The sequence below is a fragment of the Falco biarmicus genome, chromosome 15 (assembly GCF_023638135.1).
Source record: "Falco biarmicus isolate bFalBia1 chromosome 15, bFalBia1.pri, whole genome shotgun sequence".
NCBI lineage: Eukaryota > Metazoa > Chordata > Aves > Falconiformes > Falconidae > Falco > Falco biarmicus.
In genome coordinates, this window is record NC_079302.1 from 2,232,908 (window position 1) to 2,247,760 (window position 14,853).

Genomic DNA, 14,853 nt, shown 5'->3' on the forward strand with positions numbered 1-14,853 from the left:
TGCAAAGTCCATGGGGAAGGGACATAACCCACGGTGCCATCCAACAGGACGTTGGGCAGCAGCTGTCACCTCCCAGGAGTGGGGCAGGGCTCTGCTTAAGGCCGTTTCAGGGAGGCAGAGCTCAGGGGTGTCCTTGTCCCCGGAGCAGGGCCACCCGGCCCAGCAGGAGCTGAGGAATGAGGCAATTCACTCCCCACTGCTGGCAGGTGCTTTTATTGATGGCAAAGCTGGGGTGGCCCCACGCAGCCAGCACCGGCCGAGCCCCGGCCTCTCCCTGCTGAGCCCCGGGCCCCGTTGCCTGTCCCCTGCCACCAGCGCTGTGCTCGCCCAGCCACAGCTGGAGCCTGCCCAGCTCTGGGGCAGGAGACCACATGGGGTGGGGGTGGGTTGCAGCGCTCCCCTCCAACAGCCAGCCGTCCCCACGCCGGTGCAGGGAAGGAAATTCAATTCTGGAGCCGTGCCGGGAAGGGATGGAGTCTGTGGCGTTGGTGCTGTTCCACCAAGAAAAGCCATCCCAGTTGGCGTGCACCATGCTTCCTCCCGCGGGACAGAGCTCAGGGCTTGCTGCGCTTCACCTGGCTCTCCGTCCCAGCGCTGGAGGTGGCTGCCCGCTTGTTGCGGTGGTGGGGGAAGGTGGGCATGAGCTCCGGCTCACAGGCTGCGGGGCAGAGGCCGGGGCGTCAGTGGGGCCCAGAGCATCCCAGCCCTGCCCCATGGGGCGTTTACTTACGCAGGGGCTTCTCCTTGAAGTAGGAGCTCTCCAGGCAGTCCTTCGCTGTTGCCCTGGGGGTACAAGGGGACATGGCAGGCACCCCTCCGAAGGCACTGACCTGCCCCCAGCTCTGGGGACGGCCTTGTCACAGGGGCGGTGGTGCCGACAGCTCCATCTGTGGGCAGGTTTCCTCCCCTGCCTGCCCCAGGTCCTGCCCATGCAGAGCTGCCACCAGCTCTTACCGCTTCTTGGGATCATACATGAAGAGGAAGTTGAGCAGCCGCAGCCCGGCCTCTGACAGCCAGGGGAACTTGTGCTTGAGGTTGTTGTAGGGCTGCTTCCGCAGCGTGTACTGACTCACCAGGGGCAGTTTGGAGAAACCCTGAGGGGATCAGGGCATGAGGCAGAGGCAGGGGGAACGGGCAGGGGGAGCGGGAAGCAGGGGACTGCTCTCACCGGCCAGATGTTTTCGTTGGGTGTCCCGAGGAGCTGCACAATAAGGTCGATCTGGTGGATCTCGGAGGTGCCCGGCAGCAGCGGCTTGTGGGCCAGCAGCTCGGCGAGGATGCAGCCCACAGCCCTGCAGAACAGAGGACACCTAAGTGTCAGTGGGGGCAGGAGAAGCCCCTCCACTGACACCCCCCCCAGTGTGGGTCTGCAGCCCCACAGGCCCCTGCCCAGCCAGCCTCAGCACCTGCTGCCCCGCCCTTACCACATGTCAATGCTGGTGGTCTGGGTTGTCATCCCCAGCAGCAGCTCAGGTGCTCGGTACCTGCGTAGGAGACAGCACTGTCTCAAGGGGACCACGGTGGAGCTGGCACAAGCAAAGCGCCCGCTGCACTGCAAGGACTCAAGCGCATCACACCAAGCCAGCACAGCTTGGCCCCTAGCACTGGCCACTCACCACAGCGTGACGACTTTGGGGGTCATGGGCTTCGGCGGCATCCCGTAGGTGCGTGCCAGTCCAAAATCAGCTGCAACAGAGACTTGAGATCAGAAGGGAAGCAAGCTCCTCATTCTGACTGCATCACGGAGCAGAGGGAGAGCTGCAAGCACATCCGTGGCGAGAGCCAGACTGGCAGCTGCCGGTGGCTCACCTATCTTTACGCAGCCTTTATCAGTCATGAGCAGGTTGGACACCTTCAGATCCCTGCCGGGGAACAGAGAGCTGCTGGTCAGCGCCGAACCCCCACCCAGAGCTACTCCACACTGTGCTGCTGGCTCCCAGGACACAGGGGCTGCAGGTGAAGGGTGCTGTGGTCCGAGGGCTCAGCAGGCTCCCTCCCACCAGCCCCTTCCCCCTCTGTCCCCTTTCCCGCTGTGCTCACCCCGCTGCTCCCACCTGTGGATGATGTAGTTCTCGTGAAGGTACTGCAGGCCCTTGAGGACTTGCAGGATGATGCACTTCACCTGGAGACAGAGAACAGAAGCACCAACCTCTCTGTGAGAGCAGCACCAGCCAGGCAAACCCTTGGAGGTTAAACTCACTTGGGTGCCCTGCAGTCTGCCACACCTGTCACTGCTCTGCAGTGCATCAGTCCCCGTGTCCTCCCGGAGTAGCTCGCAGGCTGCCTGGGAGCATGTTTTCTCCCAACTCTGTTTCCCTGCCAGTTTGCTCCAGCCCAAAACCCAGCCTGAGAAGTCCCTGGAGCATCCTGTAAGAGCCAGCTAAGCCCAGGCTCCCCACGCAGCCCAGGAATCCCAGCTCACCTGGCACTGCCCAGCCCTGCTGAAGCCACAAGGTCCAGGGAGTCCACACTGGTGGCCAGTACGTTCTGGCTAGAGCAGCAGTACCCTTTCAGGGGTGATGTACCTAAAGCCCAGCACAACCTTTACCTGAGCCTCTGAAAAAGGTGTCTGCATGTTCTCCAGAAGGCTAGCTAGGTCCTGCTCACAGTAGCCCATCACCAGGAAAATGCTGTTATAGACAAGATGCAGTCAGGAGCCTCGCCCTAGACACCTCTCTGGTGCCCCAGTGCAGGTCTGTACTGCCAGAGGTGGCTCAGGGGACCGAGGTGGGTCTGAAAGGCAGAGAGGGCAGGAGACAATGGGAGGACAGAGCAGGGACTCTCACCTCTCCAGATGGTTCCCAACAACCACCTCCTTCAGCTCTACAATGTTGGGGTGCCGAAGCTGCAGGAGCAGGGTTATCTCCCGCAGGCTGCTGATAGGCATTCCTGCAGAAAGCAACTGCACGAGTGCCTCAGGCAGGGGCTGAGGACGCTCCCAGGACGCCATAGGAGCCACCCCCACCACAGCTCCCTGCTCCTCCATTACCGTCTTTCTCATTGTCCATCCGCACCTTCTTCAGAGCCACGGTCTCATCTGTCAGGGTGTCCCGGGCACGGTCTGGAAGAGCAGCACCGGCCACGCAGTCAGCACCAGCAAACAAACACTCGTTTTATCATGAGTCAGCGGGACCCCTGTGCTGATGAGCCACCCCCCAGCATTGGTTCCCCCAGTAGCAACCCCCAGCCCCACATGCTCTCACCACCAGCATGCAGGCAGGCGGGCCGCAGCCTACCCAGCAACCACCTCTGCCCCAGGCCTGGAGCGAGCGGCAATGCCACACTTACACACGATGCCATAGGTGCCCTCTCCGATCCGATTCAGTTTCTCGAACTCCTTCACACTCCGGCATCTTCCCAGCTGGAAGCAAAGAACCACATCCCAGGTGAGGGCTGTCTCTAGGGCAGCCCTCAGGGTCTCTCACCAGCCTTCCCAGGGACACGCGACCTCGGGGGCAGGCTGGCACCCTAACCCACGGCCCCCCTCCCACCGGACAGGCCGCCGGACCGCTCCGCTGCCTACGGGCCACACCAGCGTGACAGAAGCGCGGCGGGCGCCGCAGCCCGGGCAGCGGCTGGGGCAGGGGCGGCTCCCCCGGCCCCCTGCCCCGCACAGCTGCTCCCCGCGTCCCCGGCAGGGGCGACCTGGCCCTCGCTGCCCTCAGCAGGCCCCGGGCCCACCCGGCGGTCCCCAGGCCAAGGGGACCCTCCCCCCGGCCCGGACACCTCCGGAAGATAAGAAGGCCCGCCCGGCCTCGGCCTCGGCCCCGGCCCCTCACCCGGTCGGCCGCTGGCACCTCGAAGAAGCCCTCGCCCCGCAGCCGCCGCAGCCGCAGCGGCTCCAGCTCCCCCTCGGCAGGGCCGCCCTCGGCAGGGCCGCCCTCCGCCATGCCGCCCTGCGCCGGCGCCGTGACCCCGCCGTGACCCCGTGCCGCGCTGGCCCCGCCCCCCGTAACCTCCCGCCAGGCGGCTCTCTCGCGAGAATTGGCGCGCGCAGCCCGGAAGCGGCGGCCGTGGAACCCGGAAGCGACGCCGGGGCAGGATGGACGGTGAGGGCGGGTGGTGAGGGGTCCCGTCGCGGCGGGGCTGGGGCTTGTCCGGGTGGGCGGCACCGAGGGCGGGGGCAAGCCGGGGCCGCCGCGGGGCCGCCGGTGCCTGAGGCTGCGCTCTCCTTCCGTTCCAGACACGCTCTTCCAGCTGAAGGTGAGCGCGGCGGGACCCTCCGCCTCCTCTCCGTCACGTATCGCCGCGGCCGGTCCCGGAGGGCCGAGGATGGCGTCCGCCCCTCCCCGGGAGGTGCCTGGGGACCGTTCCGCCCGCTGACTCACGCCTCGCCGGGGTTTCTCCTGCTGCGGCCCAGAACAGACGGAGGCCCCAGCCCGCGGGGACCCGCCTTCCCGGGGGCGCGGGGTGCCGGGGGAGCCCCGCCGGTGCCGGCGGCTGCGGGAAGAGGGAGCCTGATGGCCGGGTTTGTTCGTTGGGCCCGCTGTTCCCAGGCTGTTCCCGGTGTTTCGCTTCTTGGAAGATGGGGAAAATGGATTGCCTGTTTACCGTGTGCTCTGGGAGCCTCCGGTCCTTGTGGGGGGTCCATCTCTTCGGTTCCCCCCCGCGGCCAGGGGGTTGGGGTGGCTGTGGGAGGCAGCTGGGGGGGCTCCACTTATCAAGCTCCCTGGTTCTGTGCCGTTGTATCCTGGCACTAACCTGTTGGTTTCTCTGCAGTTCACAGCGAAGCAGCTGGAGAAGCTCGCCAAAAAAGCTGAGAAGGACTCCAAGGCTGAGCAAGCCAAAGTCAAAAAGGTGGGTGGGACCTTGCCCTGTGCTGTGGGGAGTGGCTGGAGATCTTTCCTCCTGCCATGTTCCGCCAAGGGACTGGGGAAAGTGGCAGGTTCCCCTCCCCAGGCCTTACTGCACACAGCTCAGCCTCCAAGCGTTCCCAGAGTCCCAGGTTCCAAGAGTCCTATGCTCAGCTCTCAAATCCGCTGGCTGGATATGGGATGTTCCTGTGTTACTGAGAAGGGTTTAATTCCTGTTTAAGGGCGTGCTCAGTGATTTGAGGGTCATAGGAGAGCTGTTTCCTGCTGGAAGCCTGTGAGGCAGAAACAGAGGGTGCTTGTTTATAAATCTGGGGTGGATTCTTTGTGTGAGTGGTTGTCCTTTGCCCTTCTAGGCCCTTCAGCAGAAGAACGTGGAGTGTGCTCGTGTCTATGCGGAGAATGCCATCCGCAAGAAGAATGAGGGGCTTAACTGGCTCCGCATGTCTTCCCGGGTGGATGCAGTGGCCTCCAAGGTCCAGACGGCCGTGACGATGAAGGGGGTAAGAGCCTCTGGGGATGTGAGGGGCTTTGAGAGGGGTCTGTGCCCTGCAGAGAGTGAACATTGGCTCTTCTCCTCTTGCTGCCTCAACCCATCTTGGACTTCCCTGTCCCCGCAGAGGATCCTGACAGGCCTTGCAGTTAGCTCAGACCCTCTCAGTCAGGTTCAGCCTCTGCAGAGCCCACCCAGACAGCCTCACAGCGGGGCTGCTTCATCAGGTGCTCACGCTAGATCCTTAACCTGTGGCTGCACAGAGGGAGAGGCTCGTGCCTGGAGCCTCTTGCTTTGTGGCGTGTATGAGGGTGGTGGGCTGGGGCCCGTCCCACCAGGAGCGCTGCCCGGGGTCTTCAGTGACTGCGTGTGGCTCAAGAAACCTGCAGCCAGGCTGAACCTGCAGAGAGCTGGCTGCAGTGTCCAGGGAGCAGGCTCTGTCCTGCCTCATGACACTGTTGCTGGCATCAGAAATGGTGGCTTCTCTCTCGCTGACCTTGGTTTTTAATCTCAGCCGTTATCCGTCTTGCTTTTGGAGAGCATCTGTGAAGCAATCTTCTCTTGCAGGTGACAAAAAACATGGCCCAGGTGACCAAGGCCTTGGATAAGGCTTTGAGCTCGATGGACCTGCAGAAGGTGTCTGCAGTGATGGACAAATTCGAGCAGCAGGTTCAGAATTTGGATGTTCATACATCGGTAAGTGCCGGTGGTCTCTGAGGGGTCCGGGAGGGCTGGGAGCTGCTGGCTTTGGGGGGCGTGGGCTTCTCAATGTGAACCATAACACGCTGGCTCTGGGGAGAGGGCTGGGTCCCAGCTGCATTTCAGGCTTCCGCAGCAGTGCTCTGTTCCCCTGGGGGGCTCCAGCCTCTGGTAGTGGGGAACCCCCTTGAGCTGTTACCGCCGTTCTGTTCTCTGTGGGGGCTGAGAGACACGCTGGGGAAGACGCATCTCCGCTGCTTGGTGGGGAAGGAGCTCGCTGTGCAAAGAGGCCTGCGTGGATGGCAGCAGATGGGGAGGAGAGGGAGGGGGGCTGTGCCATAGCTAGCTGCTGCTCAGAGGGGGCCTGTGGCAGACCCAGACCTCGCACCCCTCCGCTGTAGCCCTGCTGTCAGGCTTGAGGCTGTTCTGGCTGGGAGTGCCAGTGGCACCGTGGGATCTGCAGCCAGTTCTTTGGGGGAAGAAGCCGGGCTGGGCTGAGCGGCTTTGGCCGGTGGGGCAGGGTGACAGGCTGTCTCTTGTCTCTGTGCAGGTCATGGAGGACTCCATGAGCTCTGCTACCACGCTGACCACGCCGCAGGAGCAGGTGGACAGCCTCATTGTCCAGATCGCGGAGGAGAACGGCCTGGAGATCATGGACCAGCTCAACCAGCTCCCCGAGGGGGCTTCGGCAGTCGGGGAGAGCTCGGTCCGCAGCCAGGAAGACCAGCTGTCGCGGAGGTTTGTTCTGTCCTGGGCCCTTCGCCTTGTGTTGAGGCAGCTTGAATCCTTCCCAGGGATCCCTTACCAACATGAAGGGAATGAGCGAGCCCATCGCGGCCGGCTGAGTGGGTGCTGAGCCCCGTCTCTTGTGCTCAGGCCAGCTGGAGCCCATCAGTCCCTGTAGTACCCTGCACAGGCAGGCGAGATGGTTGTTTGGGGCTGTAGAACTGCTTTGGGCGTGGGGGAGGGGGTGGCTTTTGGCACTTGGCAGCGAGCTCTTATCGACAAGGTGCAGAACAGTCTCCCCCTGCTCGGTGCTGGCCCTCACGCAGCTGCTCTGGGAACGCTTGGCGCTGACCTTCAAACAGCCGGGAACAGGCTGTCTCCCTGGAACTGCCCCAGGAGCTGATGAGCTTCCTCTCCCCGTTTCCTCTCTGCTGCTCCCCACGCAGCCCCCACCCAAGCTGTCCCCAGCTCCTGGGAAGGGGCCAGGTGGGCTGCAGTGGCATGGCACCCAGAAGAAAAGTCAGGAGCCCCTTCTCCGCGGTGCCTTGCCTGCATTGATGACCGACGCTTCGTGTTAACCCCAGGCAGCTGTGGCCGCGTGCTCCAGGGCAGGATTTCTTGCACCTCAACCACAAGCGGGAGGTTTCTGGGCAGGGGTGTTCTCTGCACACACCAGCTGGAGGGTCCTTCTGAGCCGCGGCTGTTTCCTGCTGCTCTCATGTCGGTTTCCTCTCGTGCTCTCCCTTCCAGGTTGGCTGCCTTGCGGAATTAAGGTCTCCTGTCACCCCTGTGGACTGCTGCCTCGCACTGGTGGTACGGCGTGTGGGGTGGAGGGGCCCAGGAATCCTTCCCCACAGCCTCTGCTACATCTTTGCTCTGACATACTGGCCAGGCAGAGTCGGCCACCCCCTCCTCCAGGAGCACATCCCCAGCCCTGCCTGCCTGCGTTTAGACTCTTCTTTTTGGGTGTGACGATGACTATTTTTCCCAGAGCAGGCAGCGATCCTGGCAGGGGGGTTCTGAGTTCTGAGCAGCCACAGCCTCTCTCTGGGCTTGAGGAACGCTTTGCTGGTTCTGATTTCAGGGTGTCTTTCATTTGAGGGTTGCTGCTGGTTTCTGACAGTGTCCCACGATGCAGTGTCCCACTCCTGGTTGAACACTGAAGGAATCCTGGAGGCGGGTTGCGCTGTCTTCTGGGGTGCAGCTCGCCTGACTCCGTTGCACGCCTGTTATCTGTTTTAGACCGGGTCTCTGAGCTGTGGGCTGCGTTCTCCGCGGGGCCCACAGCACGGAGCTCTTTACAAGAAGCAGGGAGATCCCTGTGGGGCTGCCTTCCTCTTGCGGTGCTTTGGGAAGGGCTGTCTTCCTGGCTGTGGTGGTTCTGGGAAGGTTAGTGCCTTGCAGGGAGGGGAGGTTGCGCTGTGGTATCTCTTCCCTCGCAGTGATCTTCCCGAGCCGCAGCTGGGCGCCCTGCTTGCGGACTTCACCTCGCCAATCGCTAGCTTCTTGTCCTGCCAGGCCAAACCTCCCTGGAGCTTTGTACCACAAAGTGACCTTTGAAACGCTTGTCCTGCCCTGCGCGAGCCTGTGTGCTGTGTGTGTAAATCCATGCGTTCCTCATCGCCAGCCGCTGCAGTCTGGAAACGGTTATCCAGGCCCCGACCTCCCGTGTGGGCCAGTCCCTGCCCCGTGTCCAGCAGCTGGGAGCTCCCAGGCTCACAGCTGTGGTGGCCACAGCCTTGTTCCCAAATGTCCCTCGGGTGGCTGGGTGTGATGGTAGATGCTAAACCATCCTGAGAGTGTGAAACCATCCCGAGAGTGTGTCTGCCTGTGCTGGCTGTGGCTCGTTGCCTCTGTCTCCTCCATGTCCCCACCTTGCTGCATCTGGGGTGAGAGGGGGCTGCTTCCCCTGTCCCCTCTCTCACTGCTTGTGGGGAATCCTGGCTGCTTGTCCCTTGGACCCTTCCCCATGGAGCCGAAGTTTTCTGTCCCCTTGTTGCTCTGTGACTTCTAGTCACCGCCATGGTGCCAGACTGATGGGAAGCTCGCTGGGAAGGAAATGTTTCCTTTGGCTCTGCCGAGGAGGCCCTTTGACCTCCTTGCCACGGACTGTAAATGAGGGCCGGGTGGCTGCCGGGGCCATGCCAAGCCGTGCCAGCCAGGGTGGGCAGCTGGTCCCGCTGCAGCAGGGCAGCTCTGGTTCATTGCTTTGAAGGGGAATTTTAAGGCATGCACAGCTGCTGCTTTGGGCTGTGCTGAGAGGAGGGAAGGGAAGCGTGGGGGAGAGGGGGAGGCAGCTCCCTCCGGCTCCTGGTGCCGCCGACTCGCTGCAGGCCAGGGGCCATCTCCCCAGCACTTGCAACACAAACACTTTTCACTGTTGATTATTTCTTCTGAGTTCAGTGGCCTTGGCAGTGTCTCACGACTGACAGAGCCTTCTTCCCCGACATGTGCTGGCAGGGGTGCAGGGTGCTTGTCCGTGGAGGTGGCTTTGGCTTACAAAGTCACTTGAGCATGGTGAAGTGTTGGGCCTTGTGCCACCTCCCGCTGGGCTGGGCAGAAAGCAGGAGCCCTCCTGGAGACTTGTGCCCACACGGTGGAGTGGGGCTGCTGCTGGCTCCTGCTCCCCTGCACAGGTGGCACCCGTGACCCGTGGGGCTGGGGGCTGGGACGTGCCCTGCAGCCCGGGGAGCCCCGGCCCTGGACCCACTCCCCATTTCAGTGTGATGTTTCTCTGTGGTTTGGTTTTTTTTAAGCTTGTCTCATTTGCCGCGCCCCTGTTGATTACCTTTTGCTCTTTTCAATAAATGATCCCTGAATATCCATTGTGCTGTGGCTAGGGCTTCAGGTGCAAAGAGAGGGGGCTGTGGTCCCCTCTGCCTGTGGCATAGCATGAGGGCTGTGCCCTGTCCCCGGCCGAGCACCCATGGCTGCCCACCTCTGGGATCACTGCCTCCAGGGGTGCCGGAGGGGAAGTGCCCCCCACACCTCCCCTGCAGGGACCAGTTTCCTTCATGTGGCCAAGCTGGGAGGAACCAGGGTGCACAGGAGCCACTGCGGCCCCAGTGCAGGCACCACCGGCTCACCGGAGCTGCTGGCTCCAGTCGAGCTCCTTTTCCCCTGCACAGCTTTCGGTCTGCCCAGCTCCCTGCGCCCTTCTCCAGCCCTCGTGGGGAGATCCCCACTCATGCCCCACAGCACGAGCCCTAGTGCTCCCCATCCCGGTCCTGCCCCCGGCACCTGCCGATAGCGGCTTTGCCACCGGGACTGATGGCTGTGGTTGCCATCCCAGCAGGGACCGGGTGCGCCCCTTCCCGGTGCCCGTCCCTTCCCGGTGCCCGTCCCTTCCCGCTGCGGGGCTGGCAGACAGCCTCTGTGCCTCAGCCAGTTTGTGAATGCCACAGGAAGACGGCTTTCCTTCTTCTGCCTGTTTTCCTGGTGCCCAAAGCCGCCTCTGCTCTGAAGACCGGCTGTTCCCAAATGTGAGAGGAAATTACTAAGAAGATAATTGAGTAGGCAATTAATTAGCTAATTATTACTGTAAGCATCCTGTGGAGGCAGCCCTACAGCCACCTTGGCCGCGTGTTGCGGTGATGTGTCGCTCCCCTGGTGCGGTTACTGCTTCCCGCTGTCCCGGGGTGGGCACCCACTGGGGCAGCTGGCAGGGTGCCGGCGTGGCCGGTGATGTGCCAGGGTGGCTCATAGCCTCCCGCTGGGAGCAGGGCAACGGGGCCGGTGGTCCCCGCAGGGCCCCAGCACGGATGTGTGCTGCCAGCAGTGCTCGAAGCACAGCTTTATGTCGCTCGTGGTGCAGGTGGGAAGGGGCAGCAGGGCAGGGGGCCGGGTGCTAGGGGAGCAGGGAGCGCAGCAGGGCCAGCGCCAGCACCAGGGCTGCCGGCAGGAGTTGGGCTGTGCCAGCACCGTTGCTGTACCCATAGCTGGTCCTGCACATCCCCTCCAGCTCCTCAAAGGCGATGGGAGTCTCACGGGCAGCCATGCCTTGCAGGCTCATCTTCACCTGCGAGGGGGACAGGGTGGTTTGCAACAAGGGGCTGTCCCGGTGCCCCACGCAGCCCCTGTCACCTTGCATATCGCTGTGCCATCCCAAGCCCCGAACGTCCCCATGCCCCCGTTCATCCCCTACCCAATGTGTCCACATGCCACCTCGTGTCCCCATACGTCCAAGTGCCATATGTCTTGATGTCCCACTTGTCTCCGCCATTCCATGTGTTCCCGTGCCCTCTGTGCTCCCCATGCTCTGCTCACCTCCTCCACCTTCTTGAAGACGCGGAGCAGGTTCAGGGACAGGGCCGCCTTCACCTCTTCCTCCGTCCAGTTCCTTGCCAGCAGCTCAGCCACCAGTGCGGGGTATGTGGAGACATCCTCCAGGCCAGTGGGGACCCTGTGCCACCCCACAGCTGTGCCGGGGGCAGGTGGCCCCCATCTCCCACACCACCCAGTTACCCACACAGGGCACAAGGGAACCCCCAGCATTGCAGAGTCCCCATGGCCAGGGACTCACTGCCCTGTCCCGTGCCCATCACCCACTTCACCTTGTGACCCCATCGTAGTCCCCGCCGAAGCCAACGCACTGGACACCAGCCACCTTCTTCACATGGTCCATGTGGTCTGTGGGTATGGAGGGGCCGGGGTGAGCGGTGCTGGCAGGGGGAGACACTGCCACCCCCCACCCACCCGGGGACCCACCTCACCTGCAACATCAGCCAGCGTGGCCTTGTCCGCGCAGGTCACGTACTCATTGTAGAAGTTGACCATCACCAGGCTGCCTGTGGCACCCTGGGGGAGAGGTGGCCCTGAACCCTGTGGCCCCCGCCACCGGCACCCTCCCCGTCCACAGCCGTGCCCCAGCACTCACCACCATTGCCAGCACATCATCAGGCACGTTGCGGCGGTGCGGGCAGAGCGTGTAGGCGGACGAATGGCTGAAGATGACAGGGGCTTTGGAGAGGCTCAGCACAACCTTCATTGTCTCCACTGAGACATGGGCCAGGTCCACGATCATGCCCAGGCGGTTCATCTCCTCCAGCACCATCTGTGGGGACGGGGTGGCTGAGGGTGCATGAAGGGTTGTGGCAGCCCTGCATGGGGGGCACTGTGCACCCGGCACACCCGCTGCCGGGCTTAACAACCCGGCAAGAGGCTGGGGGTGCCAGTACCACAGCCCCCCCCCCCCCCAGCTGCTGCTCCTGGACATCACTGCTGACACTGTCCCCACTCACCTTCCCGAAGGGTGAGAGGCCATGGTGCACGGCTGGCTCGTCCCCGGTGTCCACCAGCCAGTTGTCGGCCCTAGGGAGCAGGGAGAGCATCAGGGGGGACCCCCAGCCACATGCCCCTGCCCAGCTGCATGACCTGTCCCCCCCACACTGGCCCTGTCACCCCATCCCCCACCAAGGACTACCAAGGGGTGTTGCAGCTGTGGGTGAGGGTCATGTAGCGGACGCCCAGGTGGTAGAAGGTGCGCAGGACACCCAGGCTGCTGTCGATGGAGTGGCCGCCCTCCACCCCGATGAGGCTGGCCACCTTCTTGCTCTGGAAAGCCTGCTGGATGCCTGCAGGAGGTCAGGGAGCATCAGCGGGGGGGGGGGGCATGGGGGTACCTACATCCCCTGAGGCACCCACATCCCGGCCCTGTGCCCGCTCACCAGTGCTGTCAACAACGCAGGCGAAGGTCTCAGGGTAAAGCTGGCACATGCGGTGCACCACGTCGATCTGCTCCAGCGTGCGCTTCACTGCGTCCTTGTTCTGCGTGTCACAGGGCACGTACACCGACCAGAACTGCCCGCGACGGCAGCCGGTGAGCACGGGGACCCCAGACCAGTGCCCACTGCCACCCACCCCAGTGCCCTCCCTGGTGCCCCCTGCCCATCCCGGTGCCCCCACCAGCCTCGCCATCCCACCTGCCCGCCTACGTGCCCGCGGCGCAGTTTGGGGATGTTGGTGTGGGTGTCGTTCAGCAGCATGAGGTTGGCCTCTGGCAGCCCCAGCTGGTTGTTGAACCTCTCGAGAAGCTGCCAGGGCAGGTCATTGTGCCTGGGCAGGGGAGAGAGCGGGAGTGAGGGGCCGTCTGTCCACCTGCCCATCTGTCCAGCCAGCCTCCTGGCTGCCCATCTCCCTGCCTGGCTGCCCACCCATTCCCCACTCAGCTGGCTGTTGTTCCTTCCATCTACCTGTCCTTCCATCCATCCATCCATCCATCCATCCTCCCACCCATCCATCCTCCCACCCATCCATGTTGCAGCACAAGCTATCAGGCCGTAACAAGGCTTTTTACCATCAGTCAGATTCTCCTGTCCATGCTGTTTATCCTTCCTCCAGAGACCAAACCACACCACTCCCCCTCCATCTGACCACCCATCCCCCACCCCTCAGTGCCATTTAACCACTTAGCTAGAACGAGCTACACCTGCACATCATCCATGTCAATCAACCCACTGCCCTCGAGGCAAGGCCACAGCTGCATGTTATCAATGCTGATCAACCCTCCGCCTTCACTCCTCTACACATCCATCCATCCCTCCATCCATCCCTCCATCCCTCCATCCATCCCTCCATCCCTCCATCCCTCCATCCCTCCATCCATCCACCCACCCACCCACCCACTGGTCCATCTGCCCACCCATCTGTGCCTGCTGCCCAGCCAGGAGCTAGGGACAGGTCACTCCCAGGGACAGCCCCCCGTGGGACCCCCTTTGCTGGCTGGCAGGAGCTGGGGGCTGGCCGGGGATCCTCCATGCACCCTCCACATACCGCCCCCGCTCAGTCCCTGCTCCCGGCGGAGCCAGCCTGGTGTCCCTCCAACAGGGATGTCACCGGTACCGCCGCGGGGCTGTCGCCACCACAGGGATGCAGGGATGTCACTGCCATGCGGCGTCCCACACCCAGCAGTGTCACTGGGGAAGTGCTGGGCACCAGCCGCACGGGCCAGTTCCCATTTCTCCCCTCCTGCATCACGGTCCCCACATGCCATGGCTCCCCCTGCCCCGTGCCCCCTCCCAGGGGCCAGGCCACGCCAAGCTGCTGTGGGACCCCAGCCTCCTGAGGGCTCCAGCATGAGACTGGGGACATTCCCTAGGACATGGCCCAGCTGGACCCGCTCACCCCCAGCAGGAACTTCCCCGGTGCAGCCTCGTGCCCGCTTCCCGGCATCCTGCCTGCTGCTGGCCCGGTGCACCGCCCGGGGATCCCCTCGCTGTGGCCCCGCGGTACCCGGCACCGGGATCTCCCCACAGGGCCCTCCCCGCTGGGGTTTTCTGGCTGGGTTTTTTTCGGGGAGACCCGCAGGGCGGCCATGCACGCCATGGAGCCAGGCAACCTTTGCTCACCCGTCGATGACCGGCGTGGTCATCATGATGCGTTCAGCCTCTTCCCGGTGATGCTGCCCGGCGCAGGGCAGGAGCAGGCACAGCGCCAGCGCCAGCGCCAACACGCTACCGCCCGGCATTGTTGGCTGCCCGGCGCTGCTGGCGGACGATCTGGGGTGACCTGCCACCGCCACGAGGCTGCTGAGTGCACGCACCGGGGCAGCTGCCCCAGCTCACCGTCTGTCCTCGCCCGCTGTAAATAAATAACCAGGAGACGCAGCCGTAACCCCACCCCGTGCACCCTGTGCCGTGGCCCTGGCAGCGCCCGGGCACCAGGACGGCACGGCACAGCCTCCCCCAGCCGGCCCCGGGCAGCAGGGCCGTGCCGTGCCGTGCTGCATAGCTGCGGTGACGCTCCCAGCCCCTCTAATGCAGCCCAGATTTTTTTTGTTGGGAAAGTGCCGGATCCATCCCCGCCTAGGCCTCCCCAGCGCCGGCACCCGCCGCCATCCCCATCCCAGGGCTGGCACCCACCGGCACACCGGGTGGGTGCTGGCACTGCCAGCACCCCCATGGCCGGTGGGCAGGCCCTGGCACCCCTGTTCCCCGCTCACCCTGTCCCCGGGATGCTGGGACAGCTGCTGCCTGCGATGGCTGTGAAACGTGTGTTCCGGCTTGTGTGCCGGCGGCGGGGCTGGGACGGGCTCCGGCCACCCCAGAGCCACCCCCTGACATGGCGGCGGGTGCTGGGGAGCAGCCAAGTGCCGGCACACCCCGTGGCTCAGGCCGTCCCACCATG

At 63.7% G+C, this 14,853-nt stretch overlaps 3 protein-coding genes across 3 annotated transcripts; 1 reads left to right on the forward strand and 2 right to left on the reverse strand.

Annotated features, from left to right (window-relative positions):
- Window positions 1–197: 197 nt before the first annotated feature.
- CDK10 (cyclin dependent kinase 10) lies at window positions 198–3,938 on the reverse strand. Its single transcript, XM_056360225.1, has 13 exons — window positions 3,780–3,938; window positions 3,289–3,361; window positions 2,990–3,061; window positions 2,787–2,889; window positions 2,549–2,630; window positions 2,055–2,122; window positions 1,810–1,862; window positions 1,617–1,686; window positions 1,425–1,484; window positions 1,169–1,292; window positions 955–1,094; window positions 731–783; window positions 198–658 (listed from the first exon to the last, which is right to left on the reverse strand). The coding sequence occupies exons 1-13, from the start codon at window positions 3,888–3,890 to the stop codon at window positions 555–557; spliced, it is 1,113 nt and encodes a 370-aa protein (XP_056216200.1). The 5' UTR covers window positions 3,891–3,938; the 3' UTR covers window positions 198–554.
- Window positions 3,939–3,958: 20 nt separating this feature from the next.
- CHMP1A (charged multivesicular body protein 1A) lies at window positions 3,959–9,552 on the forward strand. The gene is made up of 7 exons (XM_056360229.1): window positions 3,959–4,049; window positions 4,184–4,203; window positions 4,720–4,797; window positions 5,168–5,314; window positions 5,872–6,000; window positions 6,554–6,741; window positions 7,480–9,552. The coding sequence occupies exons 1-7, from the start codon at window positions 4,043–4,045 to the stop codon at window positions 7,499–7,501; spliced, it is 591 nt and encodes a 196-aa protein (XP_056216204.1). The 5' UTR covers window positions 3,959–4,042; the 3' UTR covers window positions 7,502–9,552.
- A 685-nt stretch (window positions 9,553–10,237) lies between these two features.
- Window positions 10,238–14,738, reverse strand: DPEP1 (dipeptidase 1). The gene is made up of 11 exons (XM_056360223.1): window positions 14,669–14,738; window positions 14,076–14,307; window positions 12,651–12,783; window positions 12,396–12,528; window positions 12,152–12,302; window positions 11,970–12,039; window positions 11,606–11,782; window positions 11,442–11,526; window positions 11,283–11,358; window positions 10,996–11,131; window positions 10,238–10,747 (listed from the first exon to the last, which is right to left on the reverse strand). Exons 2-11 carry the CDS (start codon window positions 14,192–14,194, stop codon window positions 10,577–10,579), a joined length of 1,251 nt encoding a protein of 416 aa, XP_056216198.1. The 5' UTR covers window positions 14,195–14,307; window positions 14,669–14,738; the 3' UTR covers window positions 10,238–10,576.
- Window positions 14,739–14,853: the final 115 nt, after the last annotated feature.